The sequence below is a fragment of the Natator depressus genome, chromosome 9 (genome assembly GCF_965152275.1).
Source record: "Natator depressus isolate rNatDep1 chromosome 9, rNatDep2.hap1, whole genome shotgun sequence".
In the NCBI taxonomy this organism is placed as follows: Eukaryota; Metazoa; Chordata; order Testudines; family Cheloniidae; genus Natator; species Natator depressus.
This window is the reverse complement of record NC_134242.1, coordinates 43,654,223-43,677,769: the sequence shown is the minus strand read 5'-3', so window position 1 is coordinate 43,677,769 and position 23,547 is coordinate 43,654,223. Positions and strand designations below refer to the sequence as shown.

Below are 23,547 nucleotides of genomic sequence, written 5' to 3'. Positions count from 1 at the left end.
AAATGGCAGCTGCTCCAGGTCAATTAAGACACCTGGGGCCAATTAAGAACTTTCCAGAAGGCAGGGAGAATGCTAGGTTGATTGGGGCACCTGAAGCCAATCAGGGGCTAGCTGAAACTAGTTAAAAGCCTCCCAGTTAGTCAGGTGGGTGTGTATGTCAGGAGCTGTGGGAGGAAGTTGTGCTGTTGGAGAGACTGAGCAGTACACACTATATCAGGTACAAGGAAGGAGGCTCTGGGGTAAGGGTGAAGTGGAGCTTGAGGAAGTGAGCGCTGCTGTGTGGGGGAAGCAGCCCAGGGAATTGTACATGTCATGTTTCTAAAAGGTCAGCTACCATAGCTGATACTAATAGGGTCCCTGGGCTGGAGCCCGGAGTAGAGGGTGAGCCCGTTCCCCCCCCCCCCCCCCCGCCACCTTTGCCCCCTGATTAATCACTGAGACTGGGAGACAACAGAGACTGTGCAAGGAAGGATGACTTCTCACCTCCCTCGCTGGCTTATGATGAAAATGGCTCAGTAGACTGTGACCCTTGTCTCTAGAGAGAGAAGGGTTACGTGGAGGGTCACAGTGAGCCTCTGAGGCTAGTGAAATCCGCCAGAAAACACGGGACCCATGGAGGCAAGGACAGAGCTTTGTCACAATATCTAAACTATTTAGCTGAGGTTAGTGAATTGAACTGATTTTTTCTGGTCACTGCGTCCTTCAAGATTTAGAACCAGTAGATCTCATCCTCGCATACTTGGATTTCATTCACATACAGGAAGAGGAAAACAAGGTTTCCTGCTTTTTCAACTCACAATTGGTTTCAGAACTTAAAATTTAAAAGTCCTTGAACTGAATACATTGAAATGAAGAAAATACTCTCTTTGCACATGCAGAAGAGGTGACCGCTGTCAACAGCTGGTTTAGCACAACAGCAAACTCAGGGTACTGGTACTTAGCCAGAGACTTCCACAAGTTCAGTGGTTTATATTTCTTTAAAGTTTCAGCAAACTTATTCCGTTTAACAGTGTTTTATTTAATTTAACTAATTTTAATAGATTAAAATAAATTTAGGCCTTAAAGTAAATTGTCAATGTTAAATAAAACCTTATTTAAATAAAAAAATCCAATGTTGTTTTAATTATGTATTTTTATCCCCCCATGCCTCTTCTTTGAAGTCTGAAGCATTCACAAAGCTTGGGTCTAGTAGTAAAAGCCCCTCCCTAAAGTAGTGCAGGGTCTGGATTCCAGCCACGTGCGGGGGGTAGAATGGGGAGACAGACAGCTGGGGTATGTAGGTATGATGGCTCAGAGCATCAGCACCTTATGGAGGATGCAACAGTAGCCACATCCACTGGGTTCCTAGGCCTCTGTGGCCTACTTCACTCTCTGGATGGGCTGCGGGATACAGGTCATCCACTTGCTGGAGAGAGAAATAACTGACCTTATCTGAGTTGGCTAGACTCATATAACGGATATATGAAATCGGAAGTGCTAGTGGTCTGCTTCCACCTGTTGGTTGGGAGGAACAGTAACACAATCTGACTGGCATAGAATATAGCAAAGAATTCCAATCTTGTTTCACCTTGCTTGAATTCTTTGTACACACTTTAAAAATATAAAGTACTGTCAGACTGGGTAAAGCATGCTCCTTACAATTCTAGGAAACCTGAGTTTAAAGAAGTTGGTGGTCTGAAAATAGCAGCTGGGAAAAAGAGTGACAAATATATATCATACATAATTTAGCACAAATGACTTAAAAAAAAAAAACCCACTAGTGAGGCCACATCTGCATACCTAACTTGTGTGTGCAATTACTGCAAAAATCAGTGTGGATAATTATGGCCATTTGCATGCATTATTACCCGTTTGCACATGTATTTGTGGTAACTGCACATTCTATGTAGGCATGCAAATATATGAGCATTTTATGTGCCTAACTAATAAAAATCAGGCCTTTTCTATTTAGGAGAATCCCAGAATGGACTAGCTAGAAAACAAATTTTAGAGTATTATTAAGCAGTATCTCCTAAAGGTTGCCACGGCAGATGCAAGTGGCAATTCAGGATGGGAAAGTTCGCGCTGCCACTGCTCTGCTGTATTTAAAGATAGTCAACAATATATTTCAGCAATGGCTCAAAACTCAATTGTTTACAAAAAGACTGTTACAAATAGTGTTGTAAGCTATTCCATAGTATGATACTTTTACAAGATGTTAGATTATCCTGTGGATTAAAAACCAACTTCCCTTTCCACTTTAACTAGTGCCTTAACTTCTCAAACACAAACGATGCTAATAAATCCCATGTTAGGAAAATATACAGGTAATAGGGCTATGCAGCATATCAAATACGTAATGCTAAATGCCCCTAGTTATTGTGTAACTTTATATGCGACGGCAGATTATAAATACACTGAGAGCTACCGCCACATCTCAATAGACGTTATTTAGTCAGTGACTAAATTTAAAAATAGGGATGACCTAGCAGGTTAGGCTTCAAAATTCCAAGACAAAGTCTAATAGGGACAGGAAGCAATGAGACCAGAATCTCCTTCCCCCAGTACACCCCCATCACAAACTGGTGTATGGTGAGGGGGAAGTATCCCTCTGTGCTGCTCTTGGAACACTGGAGCTGCCCCTTTTTTTTTTTTTTTTCAGCTATTTTACAATTGCCATCCTCAGGACCTCACATCATGGCTGCTATTACACTGGTTGAGGAGAACTCGACAGGACTCCCTCCAGAGTCCCTTTAAGTCTGTAGAAGACTGATCAAAAGTTGGCCCAAAATTATTCCTACAAACCACATATATTGTAGCCAAGCCTGGGCAACACTGTTGTAGTTCAAGTTAGTCAGCATTTTCATTTGATCCCCATCCCCTGTAAAACAGAGTTTAGAGCTCAGCCTTCAAAACTTGCTCCAGGCACAGAAAATCTCCACCCGGGAGTGGATTAAAAATTGTAAAGGGATAAAAATGAACCTATAATACAAGAGTACAGTAATAATTTCTATAAGGATGTTTTACTTTGCTACAAAAACAGATAAACACTTTTAATATTACAAAACCTTTTAAAAAGCAAACAAACTCCCCTCCCCTCTGCTCCCCCACATTCAAAAACACTCAGAAGAAACCACTACAATCTAATAAGGTAAAATACTTTTATCATCTCTTTGTAGTGAGGAATCTGAAATCTTTCAAAGTGAACATATTACTCATTAGCTCATAACTCTAAAGATCTTATGTCACTTCTCCAAGCCACGATGAAGGAGATATTCCCTCTCTTTTTTATGAAATGAGGTAGTGCTGGTACAACCTTAGGCGTAGTTAGTAGGCTGCTGTCTAGGATGTCTGATCTAATAGGGTATTGCTGGGATATAGCACTTGCATCACAGCAGGCACTCACCACCAAGCTAAACTATGACTACTCTACTTTGGTTGTTGAATTCCTCGGCCTTTCTGGTTTCTACATCCAAAATGGTATCCTGATTTCTGGTCATCTGTATACACATCAGATGTCTCTGGATCTTAGAGGTTTTCCAGAAAGCTGTGCATCAGCTACCACCACACTTCCTTTACAGCTAATGCAAAAGATTCTGGGATGAATTTAGGAACTAAAGCATGCAACTTCGAACTGGAAGATTGTGTGACACTGCCTTCCCCATTCCTCCATCTGTTTGCCTCGCTCTGGGAGACAGAGGCCTAGCACACAATCCTTCCTGGGAGAGGCTGCAGTCTCCGACTCCTGGTTTTGGCTGCAGAAAAAGCAGAGGTCTCCATCAAAAAGGAGTGAAATTTTTCACCATAGCCCCTTGCTTGGGAGGGTTTGACTTCACTGCAGCATGTAACACGAGTGTTGCCCCAACCCAAATCCCATCCACACAGAGCAATCTCTAGCTCGTGTTAAATTGTGCTTTAAACTCGAGCTAGCTGGCCTGTCAAGAGGTATGGTTGAAGCTTACTTGCTGCTGATACTCAAACTAGTGATGCAGCGTAAATGCAGCTACAACTCCAGTTAGCACAACTCGTGAGCAGCTAATCCAATCACTCTGCTGATTCAATCCCTCTATGAAGCTTGAGTATTGTTTCATAGTGTGGCTGCTATCACATGAGCAAAGCTAAGTCAAGGGTACTAACTCAAGCTAACAATGAAGACAAGCCCTAAGATTGTGAGAGGAGACTAACTGCTGAGTTACTTTCGGAGAAAGTTTTGTTCCAATCCAAGGGAAGAATACTTTGCGAAATTGCAGGGCTACCAGCCCTGAAGAGCCAATGAAGAGCTCAATATATTCATTTTAGGCAGGTCAAGTTGAACAACAAGCAAGACAAAAGGGAACCCTAAGCTCTACAGTGTGAAGCCTGTTTCCCACCTTACTACTGCTGTGCAGGCAGAGAGAATGAGACAGGCTCTCCAGGTGGAGAAACACAGGCTTCGGTCAGTGACTGACAGGCCCAGCTCTGCCCCCAGTGTTGCAGGCAGGCTGAAGACCCCACCTCAGACCCCCCCCCCCCCCCCCCCCCCCGCACCTTGCCTTGATGAATAAATAAACTTATTAGAGCATGACCCTGTGTCCTCTGCTTATCTCAGATGAAAAGCAGCAGAGAGACTGTGTTAAGCACAAGGTAAGCACTGTTTATTTGCTTAAGTAGAACTGCTCATCAAATGAGAAATCCTGATTTACTGCAGAACTGGTACAGGTGGTAATTGCAGAAATATGGCCCTGCGTACTTGGCCAATTTAGGGGTATTTTTTTTTTTTAAAGAATCATTTTTCCTCCTGCTAACACAAATCATAGAAAATAAGGAAAGACAGAAGCTTCACATAAAGATACTCTGCCAAATCTCTCAGCTGCCAGCTTTTCCTTTCTTCAGGGAGGGTTTTAAATTAAAACCCGATTGTCTCCATGAGAGTTACCAGAAACTCTAACTGCCAAAGCTGACAGAAATGCAACCGTGATTTGCAAATCTGAATGTGTTATATTCTCCTCTCCTCTTTATCCAAATGGAGGTTGGTGTCATTAACACTAAAACGAGCTGTGTGAGCAACAAGGGGCAAGTAAACCCCCCTCCCTGGAACTAAAAGAAAGAATGTCTTCTAGAGTATAAACTTTAAGACAGATTAACATTCTAGTGCTGGCATTGCTGTTTCTAGGATAACATAACGTGAACTTGATGCTGAGAGTGGGTCAGACATTGGAGTGCCCTCAGCTGTCTTCCTCTGTTGACCGGACAGGATACAGTAGCAAGGCAATAATAAACTTTTCATGCAAGCCTTCAACAAATGCACAAGTCCCAACCTTTTTGTGAAATGCTGCCAGTTCAGAAACAGTGCTATGTGGTGTTCCATTGAAATGTCTCCATTCTCTTTGATTTAGTCTAGCTGAAAAAGCTGATCAATACACTGATGGGAAAATTATATTTCTGCCAACAGCAAGTGTATTTGCAAGCCCTCAAGGTATGCTTTCAGTGTCTTAACCCTGGCAAAAACTGGTGATAAGGAAAAGTCAAGGAATCACTCATTCTCCTTTGTGTGTATGAGTGAGAATAGCTGCAGAGCAGACGCACGCACAGTCATTCATCTATGAATCAGCATGTATAAACACAATAGCAGACAGCAAAGGGTGAATATGGTGATAATTTTTAGAATAATCATTTGACCCACATTTATTGCTCCCTCACCATTTGTTTTAGATCCCCCTCTAATTTTCTGTGTTGTAGTCAAAGGAGGATGGTTGTATTATGTTAATTAGTAAGTAGAGTGTTTAAAAATATTACTGTATTTTAATTTGTTACACAGCACCCCCCAAGTACCTTGGCCCAGAGGGCTGAGTGGAATTAATGCTTTGAAAACAAAATTTCTACTGCTACCACGCATCTGTATACAGTAACTCCTCACTTTAAAGTCTTCATTTCATTGTTACCTTGCTGATCAATTAGGGAACATGCTCGTTTAAAGTTGTGCAATGCTCCCTTATAAGGTCTTCGTTTGGCAGCTGCCTGCTTTGTCCACTGCTTGCAGGAAGAGCAGCCCGTTGCAGCTAGCTGATGGGGGGCCTGGAATCAGGGTGAACCGGCAGCCCCCCCATTAGCTCCCCACAGTTCCTTGTGCAGGCTATCAATTGCCTGCAGTTCAGCTGTCCCTCCCCGCACTGTCATGTGCTGCTCCTGCCCTCTGCCTTGGAGCTGCTCCCAGGAGCCTCCAGCTTGCTGTGCGGGGAGGGGCAGGGGGTGTTAATGTCAGCGTGTCCCCCGTTCCTGCACCCCGCTTACCCCTTCTCCATATACAGCAGGGTGGGGACACGGATGAGAGAAACACAGAGAACTTGGGGCAGCAGCTGCTGTCTCAACTTCCTGATAGACTTAAAGACAATGTACTTAAGAGTGGGGTCAGCGTACTTAAAGGGGCAATGTGCATCTCTCTCTCTCCCCCACAAACAGGGTGTGTGTCTCTGTCTGCTACGCTGTCTCCCCTCCCTCCATTCGTGCTGCCTTGCACTGTATAGCGTGAGGCTACATTAACAACGTGTTAACCCTTGAGGGCTCAGCCAAAAGCTAGTTCACCATTTAGCAGTAAGGCATTCCCTGGGAAATATCCCACCCACCCTCTTACTTCACCACCTCAACCAAGCTTCACAATCATCACTGTGTACAGTATTAAATTGTTTGTTTAAAATGTAGAGAGAGCGTGTGTGTGTGTGTGTGTGTGTGTGTGTGTGTGTACACACACACTTTTTTGCCTGGTGAAAAAATTTTCCCTGGAACCTAAGCCCCCCCTCCCCCCGCCATTTACATTAATTCTTAAGGAGAAATTGGATTCACTTAACATCGTTTCGCTTAAAGTCGCATTTTTCAGGAACATAACTACAATGTTAAGCAAGGAGTTACTATATATTCTAGTCTGTTCAGATTCTGATAACATACATCAAAACAGTATTTGAGTATCTTCCGGTAATGCTTTAAGAAACAGGACTAACATCTGTCACATGTGGCTGACTGGACTTTTCATGATGAAAGTAAAATAAAAATTAAAATAAACAATATTTTAAAAAAAGCAACGACAAACACATAGCATGTGTCGCTACTACAACGTGGCATGTACTTTTACCAGCATGGAGTCAGAGACCATAGTGCCACTACCACTGAATGAATTATTTATCCCCCTGGCTCTGCTTAAAATGGGAAGAATAAACTGTTTAACTTCATTGTGAGAAGTAGTTTGTCACATTAAATGTTACCATAGTTTCATACTAAAAAGCTGTCTGTAATAATTAAGATTCAATTACATGAAACTCTATTAGACACTGTTATATCAATATAAAAAACAGATTACATACTACTTGGTGGCTTCAAAACTCGCTAAAAACAACACAACAAATGTAATGCAACTCCAGGCATGCAACCAACTAAAATAATTATTAACCTACATTCAAATCTGCAAAGGTGATGTCTGCACTCCTCATGGCTAAACTTGACTCTCCATTCCATAGTTAAGTATTCAAGGACTCTAGAATTTTGGCTCCTGACTCTGGTCAGAGTCTCTGGGGATGCATGGAGTCCAGTTTTATTTTTCCCTGAATGAATGATTTCTGCTCTAACACAGCTCCTTCCCGCCTCACAATGAGCCAGAGTTCACCACCCATTGAATTAAAATGTAGAGTAATGAATTGGAGATAATTAGAACAGTGGTTCTCAAAGCCAGTCCGCCACTTGTTTAGGGAAAGCCCCTGGTGGGCCGGGCCAGTCTGTTTACCTGCCGCGTCCACAGGTTCAGCCGATCGCGACTCCCACTGGCCACGGTTTGCTGCTCCAGGCCAATGGGGGCTGCGGGAAGGGCAGCCAGCATGTCCCTTGGCCCGTGCTGCTTCCCTCAGCCGTTCCAGGCCAATGGGGGCTAACTGCGGCCAGTGGGAGCTGTGATCGGCCAAACCGGTGGACGTGGCAGGTAAACAAACCAGTCTGGCCCGCCAGGGGCTCTCTCTGAACAAGGGGCGAACCAGCTTTGAGAACCACTGAATTAGAAGACAGAAACAAATACACATTAGAAGAATTTAGTAAGTGAGAACAGAGTAAGTAAGTTGTTTGGATACTTGAAATCAATGAGTAATGATAAAACAAAAAAATATAGCCCAACAACATGCCCATAAAAATCTGTTCAACAACTGTCAGAGTTTACTCAGGTTGAATAGTATGGAATTCTATTCCACAAGTAAATAGCCCCATTGACTCTATTCATAATAAGTAAGGCTGGGAGAATCTGGCCCGAAGTAATGTTGTTATTGATTGTTTTTTTTTTTTTTTACTACAGCATGACCTAGAGGCCGCAAAGGAGATCATGGTCCCACTGTGCAAGGGACTATATATTCATACAGTAAGAGACAGACCCTGCCCCAAAGAGCTTATAATGCAAATACACAAAACACAAAGAAAGTTTTATTACCCCCCACTGACAGATGGGGAACTGAGGCATAGAGAAATTAAGCAATTTACATCAGAAATCTCTGCAAGAGCAGAAAATTGAACTCCGATCTTGAGCCCCAGCCAGACTGTGCCTTAACCACAAGACCATTTCTTTGTTGTCATGATGTGTCATATTTCAGACACATTAGAAAAAAGAAACTGAGAAAGAGATTTTATTTTAAATTTTGCTAACTAAAAATGCTGTATACCAATGAAAGAATGGACTTTCTTCCAACTCCCAAAAGACTTTCATTAGGGATGTGGTTTTATCTATTAATGGCCCAGATTTTGCCAGTGTTTCTCTTAATCTGAGCTTTATTCTAACATATTAAGTGGGGGTTTTTTTTGAAGGGTTTCTGCATTTCATTTATGACATTTTACCAGTCACCATAATCTGCAAATTAACAAAGGGATTTTTTTTTTTGGTGGGGGAGGGGAGGAGGAGATGGTTTCTGGCACTTTATTCTCTTTTTTTTTTTTTTTTAAATAGTGTTGTACATACAAACTACATGAGCAAGGTAATTCCAGAAGTCTATTCCCCTCTTTGGCACAAGGAAAGCGAATGCTCAGTAACGTAACATGATGAAAATCTACTAGTGATGGCATGATAATACAGGGTATCACTTATACTGGATATACATACACCAGTAAAATTGCAGATATATTTAGGGATTTCAGCCCTAAGTGCTGCCATTTAATGTATCACTAACAGGAAAAAATATTTAATTTATGACTGACAGGAGATTGCTTCACTGCAATATAAAGTGCAATGTTACTTATAAAGACAACTCAAACCCCCAGACAGCTGACCCAGAATACTGCAGCAAACAATACTGCACATTAAACACAGTGACTCGCTCTCTCTTTTTTGGTTTAATACTAAAATGTGCCCCAAGTCTGAAAGTATTCACTCTATTTAATAAGAGCAAACTCTCACTGTAGTCTTTGCTCATTTACATTTGCTAGCACCTATGCAGATTTAATTTAAAATTTACTTTAACCCTGAAAAAAGTGCTACATTTGTTTGTAAGTTTGTATTTTCCAGGAAAACCCAAGAGCAGCAAAATCAGTAGAGTCAGAAATGTAGTGATCTCCATAGCAAAATTATTTTTGCATCATGGAAACATCTGAGGCTTTAAATGGTTCTGTGGCCGAAAAGGGCAGTAAGTACAGACAGAGGAAAAGCAAGATGTGCTCTAAACTATTGCCCAAACTGTGATATCTGGTTATACAGCAGGTTGAACGTGGTTCTGGTTTGTATGTAATTGCTCACCTTCATCTTGAAGCAGGGCTAATTACTACAAAACTCTTTTCTTGAAGAGACAATAGGTACCAAATTCAAGCCTTGAATACTTTTCACACAGACAGGAGAACAATAAAATTGCACTGTTAACAGCCAGCTCAGGAGTGGGCGATCACCCAGTACAGCTGTCATGAGTGTGATTAATCCCAGCAACAGAAGGTGTATACAGGGAAGAATGCAAACACTAAACCATGTGGGCCAAATCCCTCTCCCTCATTCTGGAACTTCTCTGGGATTATGAGCTCTGCAGAGTCTAGGGTACAAAAACTGGATCTCATAATTCCCCTCCCAGCCATGGCTTTCAGGTCACGTGCCTATGTACTGCCCAGGGGCTGCATCTGGCCCATAGTCAATAAAGACTTTACCTACTATTTGGGGATTATTTTATATAGTAGAAATGTGAAGCCCCAGGCAGCCATATTCACCATCCATTTTGGGAGCAAAACTACTATTGATATCAATGGGAATTTAAAACAAAACAAAAATCAGAGTATGGGCTTCATTAGCAATACACATGTAGTATAATAATCTTTAAAAAACAACAACTTTATAGTCAGCTCTTAGAAAATCATGCCTGTTTGTGCACAGGAGAGTACAAAGTCACTGTAAAGCATAAGTTGGGCTATCAAAAAGCTATTTTGGGCAGTCCACTCCTATTATAATCCATAACAGATCACATATGTAAATTGATTTCCCTGAAAAATAAGTAATTTACAGTACCATTTTACCACTTCCAACTCGATAAATCTGGAATCATTTAGGCCACCTACTAAAATTCTGCAGCTTAATATCAGTATGACCTGCACTACCAATTTGTTCAGCGTGGATTTGTATATTTAACAAGCAACAATCATGCATCATCATGTAATACAAATTAACAGTACCCAAATTAATTAATTTAGTTAGCATTCCAGCATCCAAACTCCTTCTGTGCTTAATTGCTGCCAGCATGTAGCAGAGATTTACAAACAGATCTGCTTTTACTCATCATCTGGTCACTAATTATTAATAGTATTATTATAATTAAAGAACACTGAAACTGTTTGTTACATGATCAAACAAACTTGCATGCCACAGCCTGGATCTAAGCGCAACTGCTGTAAAAATCTTAATGCAAAGTACAAAGAGAAAACAAAAGAACCCAGGAAGATGTTTTGCACGACAGAGCAGACATGCACCTGTACAGATCAGCTGCAAAGATGGACAGGATGATTATGCAAGGAGCCTTCCCCACTCCTTGCACTCTCTGCATGGGCTCCACCATCATCCCATACTCTATAGCAGTAGTACCCAAACTTTTTCTGTCACCCCCTCCCTTCCCAGTAATGGAATCTGTCCGCACTCCCACTCCATTACTGCACAGTTGGCTCAGCAGTGGAGCTTGGGCTGAAGGCAGAGCTGGGGGCAGAACTGGGGATGAGGGAGGAGCTGGGGATAGAGGCAGAGCTGGCCTGGGGCCGGAGCAGGGCAGTGGCTAGGGCTTGAGTGGGGCTGGGTGGCACTCCCTCCCTGCCCCCCATGGGGGCTGGCCCAGGCCCCATTGTACGCCACCCTGAACGTTCCTCCGTGCCCCCTCTCCCCCAGTGGGGCATGCCCCACAGTTTGGGGACCACTGCTCTATAGGCTCCCATCGTGCAAAGACTTATGCGTGTGCTTAACTCTAATATTAACTTCAATGAGACTTAAAGTCAAGCAGTTAGGACGTCACTAAGCCTCTGTTGCGGTAGCAGCTCGAGCCAAAGGCTAACGGAAGAACATACGCTGAGACCCACTCCCACACTCTGCTGTAGTTGATACTGAACCAGCACCAGTGGGCAGAGCTCCCACCCCAGCATGGGCTAGGCCCCAATAAAATTCTGGATGAGTTGGGGGAAGTCCACCCATTACAGTGCAGCCCCTCCTCAAACTCCCAGTGGAAGTCTTAAAGCCACAATATGGCCTTATAGATCCAATTCAATAAAGATACTCTGTTCCCACAATGTGGAAGCCTGTGTGAGACCTCCCACAAATGAAGAGTTTTAGCAGGGATTATTTGGAATTCTGCAGCAAAGCCAAACAGATGTTTGTAAACTGGGAAATAGTTATACAACCGTTTTAAATTCATACAGCTGGGTAAAGCCAAGCAACTGTGTTAGAAAGAGAGCAACACTTTGAGATGCCTAGATGGAAGGCGCAATAGAAGAACAAAGTGCTCTACAATCCAATAAATTAAGCTCCACAACCCTCCCACTTCCCATGAGATAATTAAGAAAAAACATCCCCATTTAACATTTACAAATGGGGAAACTGAGTCACAGAGGGGAGAGAAGTGAAGTGAAGTGACTGGCATGCATTTCTGTGAAAACTGGGGCCTCAGGGCTGGGAACAGAACCTAGATCTCCTTCCTCCCACTCCTATCCAAGTAACCACAAGACTTTCCTTCTGCAATTTAAACTCATTTATTGAGACAGCTGGAGCTAGAGAAATGCTGACACAGTTAATATCCTTTCAAGCCCCCATTTATGCCAGTACGACCTCAGAGACTTTACTGGAGTGGCACAAGTTAAACTGAGGGCAAGTTTGTTTTTTTTTTAAATATTGTCAACACTCAGGCATCTCAGAAGAAACTAAAGCACGAGTTCCTTTCAGTTTTTATACTTAACTGTATAAAACTGTACAGTTAAGCTTAATCGCCGAACACTCCCTCTATTGTACTTTTCTCCCATCCAGAAATAGACTAAAAGATGACAGTAATAGCTTTTCTGTTTTTTATCTTGTCCCCTCCCCCACACCCGTCAGAAAACAAGAAGCTTGTGTAAAATAAAGACCTAGGAGATATTTTGAAAGAATTATATAGTATAGTTTTACAATGCTATAAAATACCATTTTTGCAAGTCAAAAATGCTTGTCATACAGTATCTGCATTTTAATCATATAAAGTACTGAACGCTGCTTAAGTGCTATCATGTTGCTCATTGAAACCATACTAAATATTTTTTTTTTTATAAAGTGCTTTAGTAGAATGCATGGTAGTTTAAAAAAATAGTTTGTTCACATTGCCAGTATAGGAGTTTATAAGAGTTGGGTAATTATGTACTTCTGATTTAGACTGCATTGTATATGAAAGAACCCCAAAAAATTAGTTTTATAATGTCAATACAGTCCACACAATTGTGATTAATGTATTTTCTTTTTTAAAAAAAAAGAAAGCTACACACCCAGAACCAGTGTTTTTTGGACAACCATCGCACAGCACACACTGCATATTCAAATCACAAGGAAACGAGAGTTTTTTATGACTGCAAAATTGGAACTAAAATGGAAACTGGGCAGCCATCACTGACCCAACTTGCAGTTATGTCATGTACAGACGAGCATTTAAAGTGTCTACATTCTAAAGCTTCATTATTTTTCACAGAACTCAAACTGTCAATGGAGGTAATCTGATCCCCTGGGAATCAAATGTTACTTAAAGGCATAGTTACAACTGTCAAGGGCACAACATATTCTGAGTAGTTGGATGTTGGTGTGTAGAGACATCAGAGGAGAAAGGAGTTGGATGTCAGATTTAAAAAAGAAATCTTTGCTTTAATCAGAATTGGGCGGGGGGGGGGGGGATTAAGTACCAGAGAAGAGACCCTAACATGACAGTAAACAAGCAGCTGCTCTTGCAAACACTAAATGACCAAACATAGTGTTGATCATCATGAGTGATCATCTCAAGTGATTTAACTGGAACTAGTCACAGTACTAGGAACTATCTAGGTAAGGTATTTCTATGGCCCCCGTTACCACAGTAACCTCACAATCTTTCAATTTGTTTATCCTCACAACACCTGGGAGAGGTAGGTAAGTGCTATTATCTTCATAGGAGAGATGGGGAATGGAGGCATAGATGAGCAGATTTTTAAAAGGTATGCAGGTGCCTAAAGATGTAGAGATTAACAGACTTGTCCCAGGTCAGGGAACTGCACCTGGGTCTCCTAAATCCCAGGTTAGCATCCTACCCACCAGACCATCCTTCCCCTCTCATTACTACACCCAATAGTAACTGTCTGCAGGAGTGGCCTCCAAGATGGACCTCCATCAGGGCTGAAAGTGATGGGCATGATTCTCATCTTATTTACTCCAGAGAGGTTCCACTGAAAGCATGGAGATACACCACCATATAAATCATTCTAACAGACAGAGCTGATGCCTCTAAAGACAGCATCCCTCCTTCATCCAGGATTTCAGTACAGGACATCAGAAAGCAATTTAAAAAGTATGGTTCTGTGTTCAAAAAGCAAGAGGTGTTTTGGTGCATAAAGATAAGCTTATAGCTCAGAGTGTTTAAGCAAAGGAACAAATGGGGTGGGCACTTCTTAAGGGAAACCCTGTAGGGTGGAACAGATGGTGACATAACCATGCCTGGGAATGTAGTTTTTTAAAAAATAGGATTGTCGTCAAGCCTTAGGAAAAAAATTCACCCTAACCACATTAACCTGAACTTCGGAAATTCATTTGCTAATGTACAGGATAGCCTTGCTTGCTTTTCTTAAGGACTATCATGCAAGAATATAATTTTCTGAAAGGATTCAGTCCATGCACAAAGTTTAGGAGAGTCAATATCATACAACCATCTCCTAACTTTATTAAGTGTCATCCTACAGGAATTAACGTTCAGTTAAATTCAGTTCTTCCTAAGGAGAACGGAAACCTTACCAGGGAGAAATTCTTTCATATCTATCCCAAGAATAGTGAATTTTGTGAAATTTGCTAAATACGTATTGCAATGCAACAGATTCAAGAAATACTGAGGGTATTTCATGTCTAATCCAAAACAGAAGTAAACCAAGATGTTACAAGCAAACAGATGCACACCACATGGAATGGCAGGTAGCTGGCTGTGTTTCCAGCACAAGAGATACCCTGCCATTGCTCTGCTGAGCAGGTGTAATTCATGTACACACCATCTTGTAAGCTAGATGCACCCTTATTCCAGGAAGCCCTGCCCTGTTTAAACATCATGGTGTATGCAGTTACTAGTGCCTAACAGTGCCCCAGGACAGAATGTCCTCTTGCTACCTGCATCATATATAATACTACTTGCTTGCCCGATATTTGCTTTTTCTACCCCTTCTTTCTACTTGCACGTTTCAGGACAAGATCTATAACTCTGAATGTACTAAAGCAGCTACGCTGGCAAGAAGAAGAAAAAGCCTACCAATAAGAGTGCTATCTAAAATAAAGGAGCCAGGCTAGAAAATGGCAAATAGAGGCTGGGATTTCAAAGCAGCCTAAGGAACTACAGTACCTACATGCCATCGAATTTCAATGGAATTTGGGACTCCTTTACATTTGGAAATTTAGGCTGGGAATTTCAATGACAGTTAAATCCCAGCTGGCTCCCCACTACCAGTGACCATCCCCTCTCCCAGGGTGCAGTTTCATAAACTCACGTGAGAGCTCTGAAGCAAGCTACAAGAATTCTGAGAAAGTTGTCAGTTCAATGACTGACACACAAGAGTGTTGTCAAGAGACAGCACTTTCTCCCCTGGCCCCAGTCAGATTACATTAGAACCCGGTCACGTGGCAGGCTCAGCATTACTACTCCAACCTTAAGGTCTTTTGGGGCAGGGACAACACAAGTAATAATCCACTGACTCCAACAGCAACTGCGAGTTAGATTAGGTCCCCATACTCATCAGAAAAAGGTTCACAGTCACTACTAGTGAGCAGATTTTTCAAGCCCTCTATTTTTAATAATTAATGTTTTGAGTTAAGAAAAACAAACTCTGGGTCTGAACTCAATATTTTCCTAGCAAAGTCAGCAACCTATTTTTAAAAGTACAAGCACAACTAGTCATTTAACTTAGCCGCAGGAACGAGTCTATACGGTCCTCTGAATGCAACTGGTAAAACAGAACCACCTGCTTCACTCCTGCCAAACCTAACAGCTCCATCATCTAAAAGCTGCCCCTCTCTGGTCTTATCAAACATATCTGCCGGTCTTGAGATTTCACGGATATTAGACTCTCTAGACAAAAACAGGAGAACTGAACAGTCACGTGGCAAGACCAGAGGGGAGAGAAACAAGGAGGAGAGGCTATGGATTTTCAAACAAAAGGAATTCAAGCTATACATGCGTTCAGATTTTCCTGGGGGGAGGGGGAGACTTTAATCGTGTTTTGCTTCTCCAACAAAAGGAGTTGTTGAAATATTTTTGTCAGACGCAGCTGATAAAGATAATTATGTGGTGAGAACTTAGTCATCCATCTCACACTGAAAGAAAGGCAAATCCTTTAAAAGAAACTTGAACATTTTAACATACAGCCTTCTAGATTTTAAATATGAGCGAGGCAGGCACTAGGGGTCTGATTTTTAAATGTATTTTGGAATTGCTCTGTTCAGCATTGCAACTCCTAACTGATTCTATGTCTATACAGCAGCTGGGAGGTGTAATTCGTAGTTCAGGTAGATACACTCGTGGTAGCTTTGCTTGAGCTAAAAACACCAGCATGGCCATGGCAGCATTTATGGTGGGCTGGTCAACTAAGTATTGTACCCAGGGAGTCAGGTGGGAGAGTATTTGGGTGGGTAGCCCATGCTGCCACCGCCCCACTGCTATGTTTAGGGTGCTAGTTCAAGTCTACCTGAGCTGAATACCACACCTCCCAGCTGCTACCTAGACATACCTTCAGAGGGACTTAGCCACTTACAGCCCACTGATTTCAATGGGAGTTAGGTCCCTGAATATCTTTGAATATCTGGGTCTTAGGAGTCTAAATCTCATTTTCAAAAGGAGCCTAAGTCAGTTACCTGAGCACAGCAACACCTAAAATACCTTTCAAAATTTGGGCCTCAGTCCAGTAGGGTACACCATCTTTGCTTAAACCTATGGGACCTAGGCGTCTAATTAGCAGGGCCCTACCTAATTCATGGTCCATTTTGGTCAATTTCACAGTCCTAGGATTCTGAAAATTATGATTTTCATGATTTCAGCTATTTAAATGTGAAATTTCACGGTGTTGTAATTGTAGGGGTCCTGACCAAAAAACGAGTTGAGGGTGGGGTCACAAAGTTATTGTAGGGGGGGCTGCAGTACTGCTACCCTTACTTCTGTGCTGCTGCTGGTGGCGGCACTGCCTTCAGAGCTGGGCAGCTGGAGAGCATTAGCTGCTGGCCGGGAGCCCAACTCTGAAAGTAGAGCTGCTGCCAGCAGCAGTGCAGAAATAACAATAGCATGGTACAGTATTGCCACCGTTACTTCTGCCCTGCTGCTAGCTGGATGCTGCCTTCAGAACTGGGCACCTGGCCAACAGCTGCTGCTCTCTGGACGCCCAGCTTTGAAGGCAGTGCAAAAGTAAGGGTGACAATACCTTGATCCCCCCTAAAATGACCTTGTGACCCCCCTTCAACTCCCTCTTGGGTCAGGACCCCCAATTTGAAAAACGCTGGTCTCCCCCGTGAAATCGGTAGAGTGTAGGGTAAAAGCACACAAAAGACCAGATTTCATGGGCCATGATGTGTTTTTCATGGCCACAAATTTGGCAGGGCCCTACTAATTAGCCACCAGAGGGAGCTTGTTTTGTTCCGTAAGTATGATTTTGACAAGTGTGTGTGTGTACATATTGTACTGAGAACTTAACAGAACAATCACCAAGCAGAAAATATGTAAACATATCAATCTTTTAAAAAGGACTTTGGCATGAAAAGGATCAAATTCAACCAAAACCTGTTCCAATATTCATACCAAGATCATTGCCAAATTTAGTAAAAACAGGACACAATTTAGTTTGTGTTGCTTCTTCAGAAGTACTACCACCAAGTGTGCAGGACCAGGAGAATTTTTATATCTTTCAGCTAAAATCTCATTTCTTCAGAACAAGCCCACCAGTACTGTAACATAATTAGCTGGTACGGCTACAACACAAAGATGATATAATAAACTCTGCTACTACTACTGGTAGATAATGGAGATTCACCTTTAAATCAAGTGGCAGAGACCTGCGGTTTGAGCACAGAAAATCCCACATTCTATTCTTTATATCTCATCTGTAGTTTTACCAGTTATTGTGCCTGTAGCTTTATTACTGCAGGTCTCTAGAAAAACTCAAAATAAAATTCCTATATTTGTCATTAACAAAGTAACATCCTGAAATCCCCATCAAATTAGGTCCTGCAAAGAGAGTAAAAGAACAGTACTGCTCAATTCTTAATTTAGCTAACATCCCTACAATGCCTCTCATACATACACTTGACAAAGTCTCTCTCACAAAGAGCATAATGTAGTCACAGGAATAGTTTGTGGGAGGTTAGAAGATTTGAGAGATGAAAGCAAGTGGTTCTGACTCAGACAAACTAAGCACACAATAATGCACAGGGTTAAGTGATACTTACACGGGTGAGTAGCAGAATTGCCTTGAAAAGTGGGTACCCACGCTAGCTCAAAACGCACAGAAAATAAATTCTGCAGTTTGCTCACCGTTTGCCCGTGATACTCCCATCTCATACAACCTCTGTCTCAGCATGAGAGGGAACCAAGTTTTGAGAAGCGATGTCTTGGGGTAAATGAATTCAAACATATTGCCCTCTCACAGCAGCCACATTTAAACACATAACCCTGCTCAAGAATCTCTGTAAAGGGCCCCAACTCAACTCAGAGCACCCCAAGCAATGGGCTAGTGATGAGGGGGGTGGATATTTCACAAAATTTTGTGGTCTTTATGGGGTTTAAAAGGACAATAAGTCTTCAGGCAATGAGTCCTGCACTGGGAATACACTCCAAATGGCAGGAAACCTGTGCCCATCCAGTTACCAACTGAGTAGATGTGGGCCTGGCGAATGTTGCCAACTGCACCATGTGCAAGGGGAGGGAGTATCTCCACTTAGTTTAGAAATCATCCCTAAAGCATATATTTATATAGGAATCAGGAGGTCAGGTTGGGATGCGGAGATTATTGATACGGGTAGATTTTTTTTTTTAAATGTTTGGGAGTTTTGCCGTTGACTTCAAAGCCATAAGATTTAACACCTTGTCTTTTTCTAAAGCACATTTAATAATAGTACCTGACATATTTAGAGTGCTTATACATGTTCAATGCATTGTACAAACATTAATGTAAAGTTAGAAACCCACCCTGCTCATTTCATGAGAAAGCCAGGGGGGCTGAACTCTTTCCTTAATCAGACCTGTATATGTTGCTGAGCTAACAACAACAGCGTAGTCGCCTCTCTAGCTGCTTTGTACTCTCATAAGCAGGAACTACCATCAGCTGAGCCAAGGAGTTTCATATTAGTCATAATCCTCTTAAATCATTAAAAATTGCAGATTAAAACATCTGAAGTGTGCTAAAACCAACATAAATGCAGCTAACTCGTTCTGAGTCATAGCCTGCATGACTGGTACACCCTCAACTTCTTCTGAAATCAAGAGGCGTTTGGGGGTGCATGGGCCCTTTAACGATACCAGACTCCTGAGCCAGCCCTAACAATCCAGGAGCAAGGTGGCCACCCGTAGTTCTCTCTTGGCAGCCAAAGCCATGGGGCAATAAAGCAAGTTCCTCCTTTGCTAAAGAGGAAGACTATGGGAGGAGGAAAACCAGTAGGAGCTTCTTGGAGAGGAAGAGGATAAAGTGTAGTTAGTTGCCCCCAAAGAGTGAAGAACTGTGGCTCTTAGGGCGATCCTTGCACATCTGACAAGCCACAAGATTGGCAGTGGGAAACCTCTCTCACAGGGACTCCAGTAAAAGCAGAGCCAGGTTGCTCATTACAAAACTACCCCAATCAGCACTTCTTACTAAACTAAAATTGCTCCTAGTGTTTGTTGTTGTTGTGTAGACATTTACAGAAGTAACTGGAATCTTGAGCTGATCAGATTTCTGTCATACAGATTACAGTGGGTAACTGAAACAGGTTTCACTGTATTTAAGTGACACTCAAAGGGACAACAAAATTTGCTGGCTTAACATAAGTGATTTGCTAATAAAGGTGGAGCTGTATTCTACCCAGTACCTCTGGAAATGCTATAAAAAGTGGTCTCTTAAAACAAAATGTTATCTATTATGGTTTCTTGCTTAGTTATCGCTGAAAATCTATTTAAAAGACCTTTAATCTGAAATAATCCAAACAATTAGTACATCCTATATATAGGATAGTCAAACCAGAAGCATACACAGTATATACTCTGTGCCCAATCAAAATTGCCATGTGCATTTTCACAGTCAAATACATTCATCTTTTATCTTTATTATATTGATATTAAGAGAATACAGATGAAAGTTTCTAAATTCTAAGTTCTAAATTCTTAGAAGTTTGAAGTACATATGACAGTCGCCAACAATGAACACAAAGGGTTCTCATTTTGTATTTTTAAGTACACAATTGGCTGTGCTATCAGGAGAACGCTCACATGTGAAGACAGCATTCCCCCATATTTTCTCTGTTCATTCCACCAGTTTTTATAACAATATTTATCTGTACAGTTTCACTGTTTACAATACTATATTGTCAAAGGTAAACAGTGTGATACTATATTTTCAATCATTATTGCTTAAGATTGCAAACATGAATGCTGGTAACCATTTAGAAATAATAAATGTGGTTCCTAGAAATCTGTCTTTACTGATCTCAACATTTCTAGGCACAAGAAGTTTTATACACAGTGAACCTGAGGACACAAGATATTTATATCTTATGCAATTCATTTCACACAATTCTAAAATATGATCAACACTGAAGCCTGTACTACCATCATTTCATTTAGGGTTTCATCCACTCCCATGTACTCTCTCTCTCATGACAATACTTCTTAAATGTTTACTCCCTTGAAGACTTTATAAACTGCATGACATATTTAAACTCTCCCTTACAGATAATTTGTAATCAAGTGAAAAGAGTCTTTTTTGCTTCGCTGGATTCATTGCCCTTCCTTAAAAAAAAAAATAGCCCTCTACTGAAATTCTCCACTATTTCACTCTCAGAAACCTCCCATTTTACTTTAAAATCCACCTTTCAACACAGAAAAAGTTCACATTTGTATGGCATTTATATGGATAAAAGTTCAGCCTTCTCCATTTGTATGTCTTATGATGATGATGTTCCCCATAAAATGACACTATTGAAGTATATTCATCATAAGAAATTCTGCAGCTTAGAAATGAACTACAAACTGCAATCTTGCTGAGATGTCCCTGTAGGTTGGCTCTGGCACATACGCTTACACATCTTATGCTTTGTCTAAACAGGAAGCACCCACAAGTGAGCAAGAAAGCTCTCAGACAGGGATCACAAGTCTGTGAATCAGAACTTAGGCAAAGCTTTAAAAATAAATAAAGTAAACAAAAATAAATGCAAGTCTCAGCAGATATTTTCCCCCAGGGTTTTCAAAAACCTAACCGGGCTCTTAATTATTATTTATGTTTCAGAGATTTTCTGAAAAGAAAAAACTCTGTATTTGCCAAAAAACAGAAAAACAAAAAACCCCACATTTAGTTTGTATTCCAAATACAGTATTAAGGCAGCAGGAATAAACTCTGATGTAGGTGGCTGGGGTTACTGCCCTGTTTCAAACACCTGACAAAGGTCATTTTACTTACACTTCAATTTTTAACTGACAAATGCTTTTTACGCTGTTTTTCATCCAAAAGAAGATTAGAAAAAAAAATCAATTCTTCTCTCTTGTAACCTTGGGACACTTTCTAGCTTTGAAATCAAACCCATGGGATTTTGACTATCCTGAGTTCTGACCCAAATCCCCTAGATCACTGCAACTGTACAATAATGAAAGGAAAAAAAACGGGACCGCAATCACCTGATTTCTCACAGCCTTTTGACATTAAACAGGTTTGTACCACAGAGAATCAAGTAAAACCTTGTATATCAGAAGACTTTACACTTGCTAAGAAGGGTTAGGTGTGGCACATCCTGCTCCTGAAGAAATCTAAAGTCTGACTTTTCACCACTTCCCGACTTTTAACTAACTCCCTTTAAAAAAAAAAAAAACCCCAAAGCTACAAGAAATCTTTTTTCTCCTCACCCCAACACTGCAGAACAGACTACCTGCCTACGCAATAAACACCAACTTAATTGCACTGGTCATCTGGGAAGGAGAGAGGAAATCACACCATTATTTGGATGGATCACTGTTGAATTGGTGGGTTCATTCTTCATTTACTAGAAATCTGATGGGAAGAGACGGGGACGCCCTGGAGTGTTGTACAGAAGGGTGGAGAGATCCCCTTTATTTTGGGGAAACCCTGCCAATACCTCAGGAGCTGGTGCCCAACACCCCCAGTTTGCACACTTCTGCAAAGCACCATCCTGCCTGAGTCCCACCTTCCAGCCAGCCACGGACCGTGACAAAGCGGAGTCTCTTTGTACAGGGAGCTGGGAGGCTGAGTGCTGGAGAGGCGAGGAAGCTGGGCTCTTAGCAGAGGTTGCCCTCTATGGGAGAGCCTTTGCAGAGCGCTGCCTTGTGTTACGGGGGAAGGGTCTGGGGGTGAAGAGAGGCTCACCTGAGATCTCCGCCTGGGGTACCCCGTGCAGGCTGAATCCTTTGGTCGCATAAAACTGCCGGACCTCGGTGCAGCTCTTCGCTTTGCTGCCACTGTCACCCCGAGCCGAGGAGGAGGCGACACACAGCAGCCAAAATCCCCACGGGAAGAAATGCATCCTCCTTCTCCGCCGAGCCCCCCGAACCTGCAGCGCAAAGGACAATCCCAAGGTCCCGCTGACCCCGGGCTGCAAAGCGGGCTCTCTCCCTCTGCCCGGCGCTCGCTCGCTGTTTGTAGGCACGGTGCACGGGGGGTGGGGGGAGCTCAGTCCCACCTTCCCCCTAGCATCCCTGCCTCCCCGCCCCACTAGAAAACAACACTCCGGGGAAATCAGATGGCAAGGGGGCGGGGGGTAAAAAAAGTCCCCAACCCACAGGCAAAAATCAGTGGGACCTAGGCAGAGCAATGCAAGATCTCGGGCTGCGGAGAGAGCCTGTGACTTCCAAGCGCTATTGCAAGAAGGGTGGGAAGAAGAACGAGGGGGGGGGAATCCTGGCTCTTCTGGGGCTGACTTCCCAGGGATGGTGCAGCTGCCGCCACTCAGAACGCAGGAGCTCCTGGGGGATGGAACCCGGCCCCGATCCCAGCAGAGGCAGATCCCACTTGTGTGTAAACGCTCTGGTTAGTGCGGAGGGCACATCTCCCCCAAGCTCCGGCTGGGCGCTGCTGTGGGGGACGGTTGCGATGCAAACGGATTACAGCCCGGAATGGGCAAAGTTTGAGGCCGGGCGCTAAGGGAGAGCGTGGAAGCGGCTGGGGCGGGGAGGCGGCGCGGCACTCCGCGGGAGCAGCAGTAGCAGCAGCGCGCGGGGCGAGCGCGCGTGTCCCCGGCAGGAGCAGTGAGCCCGGCCGGCGGCAGCGGCGCACCACCTGCAAAGAGGGCGAGGGCGGTGAGGCTCCGCGGCAAGGCAGGGCTTTCCCCCACCGGACGTGGCATCATGCAGCCCCTGCGCCAATCAAGGGCGGGGAGCTCCCCCTGCCTTGCCCCCAGGCTCCTCCCACGCCGACCCGGGGGGTTGCTCCGTTAAACTCTGCGGGGGTGGGGAAGGCTGCGCCGCCTGCTCCCCGCGTGGTGACAGCATCTTCCGCCGCCACCTGCTAATTTTCAATAGTCAGGGCAGCGCGCGAGGGCAGCCAGCGCCCCTGACACCGTTCCGCAGCCTCTGCGCCTTGGGCTCCCTTCAACGCCGGGCATCTCCTTCGGCCACAGGCCGGCGTAAGCCCAGCGTGCGCTCGGGGCCGTCTGGCCGGTTCCGCGGGCAGGAGCCCTCTGCACAGTGAAAGCAAAGCCCA

The 23,547-nt window shown here is 43.1% G+C and overlaps 1 protein-coding gene across 1 annotated transcript in view; it reads right to left on the bottom strand.

The window, feature by feature from the left end:
* GPC1 (glypican 1) overlaps positions 1 to 23,154 on the bottom strand; it is a 329,347-nt gene extending 306,193 nt beyond the window's left edge. Inside the window, exon 1 of the mRNA XM_074963999.1 lies at positions 22,216 to 23,154. Within this exon, the coding sequence (XP_074820100.1) occupies positions 22,216 to 22,372 (157 nt within the window). The 5' untranslated portion in view covers positions 22,373 to 23,154. The remainder of the gene's footprint in view (positions 1 to 22,215) is intronic.
* Between the last annotated feature and the right edge of the window lie 393 nt (positions 23,155 to 23,547).